Source organism: Cibotium barometz, chromosome 13, assembly GCF_041138505.1.
Source record: "Cibotium barometz isolate CiBa-2024 chromosome 13, ASM4113850v1, whole genome shotgun sequence".
In the NCBI taxonomy this organism is placed as follows: Eukaryota; Viridiplantae; Streptophyta; class Polypodiopsida; order Cyatheales; family Cibotiaceae; genus Cibotium; species Cibotium barometz.
Window position 1 is genome coordinate 60,050,333 of NC_141058.1, and position 5,420 is coordinate 60,055,752.

At 44.6% G+C, this 5,420-nt stretch overlaps 1 protein-coding gene across 2 annotated transcripts; it reads left to right on the plus strand.

Moving 5' to 3' along the window:
- Positions 1-2,796: 2,796 nt before the first annotated feature.
- PHP (PLANT HOMOLOGOUS TO PARAFIBROMIN) lies at positions 2,797-5,141 on the plus strand. 2 transcript variants are annotated; one of them, XM_086807802.1, is made up of 3 exons: positions 2,797-4,240; positions 4,428-4,510; positions 4,676-5,141. In XM_086807802.1, exons 1-3 carry the CDS (start codon positions 2,950-2,952, stop codon positions 4,775-4,777), a joined length of 1,476 nt encoding a protein of 491 aa, XP_086663928.1. In that variant the 5' UTR covers positions 2,797-2,949; the 3' UTR covers positions 4,778-5,141. The 2 variants fall into 2 exon arrangements, with proteins under 2 accessions (XP_086663928.1, XP_086663929.1); XM_086807803.1 differs by having other exon boundaries at positions 2,812-4,240; positions 4,620-5,141.
- Positions 5,142-5,420: the final 279 nt, after the last annotated feature.

Genomic DNA, 5,420 nt, shown 5'->3' on the forward strand with positions numbered 1-5,420 from the left:
TGGTGGAGGAAGTACACCCGCCGTGGCTTATCTCGCCAAAAGATTTTTTAGTGGGGGAAATGGGCATTCACTTGGGAAAGTACGTATGTTCACTTGTTTTTCAGGGAACGGGCGTATGTCTGTGAAGGTACACATATGCTTATAGACACTAGCAAGTATCTTAACTGCGCTGAAATGGCGTATCTACTGACAATTGCCCTCAAATATTCCCCTAATAGTTCAACAATACTTCTTTTATACCCTATTTAATGCACATTAATCACATTGATGAGGTAGATATGCCAACAAGGAATGAACGAGCATGCCTTAAGAGCATATAGCCGTACCTCTATGAAGTAAATGACTGATCACTTCTTAGAGAAGCAAACCGAGATTAAGTTGCACCCAGTTTCCTCTCTAGTTTTTACTGATTTCAGCCCCTTTGATGATTTTTTGTGTGTTTCTTTTTGTGGATGGCTTGGGCTAATCCTAAGCTATCCAATGATACATATAACATAATGTCCTAAGATTAATTATGAGATTAAGCTATTATGCAGTTCTTAACTAGTTGAAGAAAAAATAAAAATTAATGGACTCGAGCAAGATCAGGGCACTTGTAGCTCCCACTTTTGATGTAGCTTCCCAAGCTCCTTATGCTCCAATTGCTCCATTTAACTTCATTGTATGAAGAAAAACAAAATCACACCAATCGAACATGCATCTTATAACCTTCTCCTGCTGGTGGATTTTCATTCCATCCATGCAAATCAAGACTCTAGCTAAGGAATAGAATGTGGGGTACTCTAAGCTAAGTGTCCCTTGCAGGTGGTGCCAAATATCTTCACCAAAATGAGCATACTACCTTATATGAGAGAGGGACAAGAGAAGAGAAAAGAGATAATGCAAGTGTCAGTTCGGGATCATGCACTTAGCCAACCCTAATGATGGTTAACTCCTTGATGTGAAGCCGCTAGTAGGGACTCACTACACCACCACTTGTGTCACCCAAGTGGAGCTTTCCTCAAGATAGGTGAGGGGGAGAGAAGGAGCTATGGAGAGCTCAACTCCTACTCAATGCCTTGTGGTGCAAGTGTGGAAGAGAGTGAGAGAGAACGAGGAAGGAGAAGAGGCAAGCAAAGGGAGCATCACCTACATGCACACACATACAACCAAGCAGCAAGTAAGCATGCATACACACAAGCTTACCACCACTATAGCCACGAGAGAGAGAGAGAGAGAGAGAGAGAGAGAGAGAGAGAGAGAGAGAGAGAGAGAGAGAGAGAGAGCAAAACTTAATTATTGTGATAATGTGAGTGTATATCATTTCATATTTCATAAGTCACTTATATACCCCTTTGCCTTTACTCCATGGCCCTCATCAATGCACCAGTCAATCAATCATATGGCAAGTAGACTCCAATTGGTTCAATGAATACCAAAGGAGTGATGTTTGTTTAATGCTTAAGCAAATCAATGGCTCATATGATGCATCCAAAAATTCCCTTCAATGGTAGATGTAATGGCTATGCAAGAGCTTCAAAGTCTCATGAGCATTCCCATCATTGCAATTAACATGTTAATTGCCTATTGCAATTAACATGTTAATTGCCTATTGCAATTAACATGCAATAGGCAAACTAATGGCATTCCAAACATTTAAAATGCATCCATAATCATTCCCTATATCACTTGTAATGAAGCGTGTTAACAATGGCATTCAAGCATATCAAATGTACCCTTATTCCATGATTTTTTTTGCTTGATGTTGAAACTTTGAGGCTTGAGATGACTTGAGTCATAAAGAAAATGATCATAATCAACGTCACTTGCAGCTCGAAGTTGCCGTTGCGCACAGCAAATCCGTGGAGAGAAGGATGTCGAAAATGTTGTAGCCACAGACTTGGAAGCCTAATCCGGCCCGTTTAAGATTGCCTTAGTTAGGCTAAGCTTAAAGTATGTTTTCATGGATAACTACATCACTAATAAGCTTGGCATGCACACTTCTAAAAATGGTCCGCATGGCAAATACTATCCAACTGCATCATGGATAATTCCAAAGATCGGAAGTGGGATGAGTAGAAGGTCATCTACAATTTGGAAAGTAATGAAGCTCCTCACCTTACACAATGCAGAGATATAGATGAAATCTTCTTCATGGATACTCCTAGTGCAAGGTACTTCACTCCAATGTATGGCCAGAGCAACATCAATGAAGATGACACCGACAGAAATGGAGATGTAGCCCATGATGATTCCAATGAACATGACGCAGAACTCGGTACTCGAAGCAATCCCATCATCATTGATGATGATGGGAAAACTGCTTATACCCAGGAAGACTTCAGTTAAGCATTAAACGAAACAGACCAAGAGATCTGTTGGTTGGGAAAAAGCTGAGAGGTCTGTCTCTGGTTGGGAAAAAGCTGAGAGGTTCAAAAAGCCATTGTTCATGGTGATGAATTCCTGCCGTTGTCACCGATTGTTTGTAAATATGTTGGCCTTTCAGAAGAAGAGGCATGCTTCATGTAGTGATGCGAGTTTTTGTATGCTTCCGTAAGAAATGCTTTGGCAGTGTTGGTTTTTCGTATTTTGTTTTCTCTCTTCTGCTCGACAGAAGGACTTTCTTATGGAATGAGTGATCTACAAAGCTGTAAAATTTGCTTGTAATAAAGTGTTTTTCATCCACGTCAAATACTTTTCCTTCATGTTTAGTAGAGTTCATCGTTGAATTAATATGACACTTCACACCTTTTTTGTCGAGCTAAGCGGACGCCCACGCATCATGCGTCCGGCCAATTTCCAAGATTTAATACCTGTTGTGGGCACCTTTCTTGTGCTCCTCCAAATAAACGAAACAGACCAAGAGCTGCTGGGCGACCTTTTCCCTCTCCACTCCACCAAGTAACGCCGTGAGCGGAGCGTGCATCTCAAGGGAGAGAGGGAGGGAGCGAGGGAGGGAGGCAGGGAGGGATGGACCCGCTGAGTGTTCTTCGGGAGTACACCATGCGGCCCGATCTGGACAGCATCGTGCAAGTCGGGGACGAGTTCCACTTTGGAGACGAGTACAGATTCCCCTGCAACATCGAGACGGCGTACAGGTCCAAGCAGGGAAGCCTCTATACACTGGAGTCGCTTGTCTTCTTCGTGAAGAACACGCAGATGAAGCACACCGACTACATGCAGCAGGCGCGGGCGCTTAAGCTCCAGACCGTCACTTTCATCGATAGGAAGGCGCTGCAGGATTACCTGGAAGGGAGGGTGCAGACCACCGACGCCATCGAGCTCCTCGCCCCCACCACCGCGGCCTCCTCCGCCGCCCCCTCGCACCTACATCTGCACCTGGACCAGGCTTTCCCTGCCTCCGAGGACGATGTGGAGGAGTACAGGCCTGACGATCCCAGCTTTGGGCCGTCCAAGCGGAGCAGGCTGGACGATGCCGGCGGCGATGTTGGTGTAGCAGCGGTGGGGACGGCAGACTACGAGCCCAAGGAAGTGGATGCCTCTCGGATGATCACCTTTATCAAGGAGAGGGAACGGCCCATCCGAGATCGTAACACCATCCTCCTCTGCCATAACAAAGACTTCCAGGAGATCCTCACCATGCTCACCAAGCGGGATGAGGAGAAGAAGAAGGCTGAAGAGCGCAAGGAAGCTGCGGACAAGCAGCAGGGCAGCAGCCGCTATGGCAATGTGGAGGAGAAGAGGTTCTGGAAAGATCACCTGGGAACTGACGCAGAAGAGCTGGGCATCGACCCCACGCAGTCGTACATTCTGAAGCAGCAACAGCAGAAGGACATGGCGGGAGGGAAGGCGAAGACAGAAGCTATTAGGTCGTCCCACCACCACCATCATCACCGGCAGTCACTGCCTACTCCTACATCTGCTCCTCGGTCTGTGGGTTCTGCATTAGCAGCAGCAGCAAGCCAGCAGAAGGTAATGAAAGCAGAGGGTGGTCCGCCCATTATCTTGGTTCCCAGTGCCTTCCAGACCATGCTCAACATGTACAATGCAAAGGAGTTTTTGGAGGATGGGGTATATGTTGCAGCTGATGTCAAGGCCAAGGTGCTTTCCAAGAAGCCTGAGGTGGTTCCCTTCCTCAGGAAGATGGGACGTGACACACCCGTCAAGTATGAAGTTCGGGACAAGCCAGCGGTTTTATCCCCCAAAGACTGGGAACGAGTGGTTGCAGTGTTTGTGCTTGGAAAAGAATGGCAATTCAAAGACTGGCCCTTTAAAGACCACGTTGAGATCTTCAGCAAAAGTAAGTTTTAAACCTTGTCTGTTGCCTTGTTCTTGAAATGCTACACATGGCTGGGGTTCAACAAAGCTGCAAAAACTTATTCAGAACCTTAGACACATCCTATTTTACCTGCATCAAGCTTTCGTCACTTGACACTTATGTTTCAATCTTGATGAAAAAAAAAGTGACTGATTTTTTCGTGTTTTAGTTATGGGTATTTACCTCCGGTTTGAGGACGACAGTGTCGAGTCAGCGAAAGTTGTCAAGCAATGGAATGTAAAAATCATCTCGGTAAGTGTGTGTGTGTGTGTGTGTGTGTGTGTATCTTGCCCTTCTCTTTTTGTACCAGTGATTGCATCCAGGTTCGGAGGGATCAGTCTCAGTTTTGGTATATGTGCAGCTTGCTGTATTTCAAAATTGCTGATAGTGACTGACTGTACTTATGGGTCCTTTTAGTTAAGCAAGCACAAACGGCATCAGGATCGAACAGCAGTTTTACAGTTCTGGGAGTCATTAGAGGCATTTATTCGTGCAAGAAGGCTGAGTATTGTGTTCTAGTGACCTGTATATGTTCTGCTTGTCATGACATACCATCTGCAAATACACTAGCAACTACTTGATAGATGCTTTTTTCATTCTCTCTCGATGGAATTGAAGCCAAGCTTGCTTGTTGTGAGCAAGGCTTGTTGATGACACAACAGACAAGAACGGTATTTTAAGGTGGGTTCTCTTGGTTGTTCGGGAACATCTTCAAGTTGACACAGGGAAGTTATGGTGGCAATCTGGGTGTTTCATTGCGCTTGTTTACTCTTGAAAACAAATGTCTTCCTTGGTTTGTGAATGTTAAGCTTGCACTAAGATGCAGAGCTATGTGGTGTAGTTCATTCAACTCTGTGGGAAGTGATTTATTTTTAGGCTTGAATTCATGCGATATGAGTAGTTTGGTTGGGTCATTATTTAGGATTAGGCACAAAGATGCAGATATACTTGCTTCCAAGTCCTAGAATGCAATTATTATTTTATAATGGTAGTGTTCTTGTGTATGATTAAGAGAAACCATACTAGGTCTGAGACTCAAGTAGGCATTATGATCAATATAATAAGATATAGGGTTGCAGAGATAAAGCTTCGGTTTGAGTTTGTTCACATACTGCCAGCTATGCTGAAAATTGTTTGATGCTGTTCAATCGTGTATCCGTTT

What these genes read in the sequence shown, in the direction of transcription:
- PHP (XM_086807802.1), top strand. Translation starts at nt 2,950, where the DNA reads ATGGACCCGCTGAGTGTTCTTCGGGAGTACACCATGCGGCCCGATCTG. An exon ending in CGTTGAGATCTTCAGCAAAA is followed by an intron (nt 4,241 to 4,427) that starts GTAAGTTTTAAA and finishes TTCGTGTTTTAG; the next exon opens with TTATGGGTATTTACCTCCGG. An exon ending in GGAATGTAAAAATCATCTCG is followed by an intron (nt 4,511 to 4,675) that starts GTAAGTGTGTGT and finishes GGGTCCTTTTAG; the next exon opens with TTAAGCAAGCACAAACGGCA.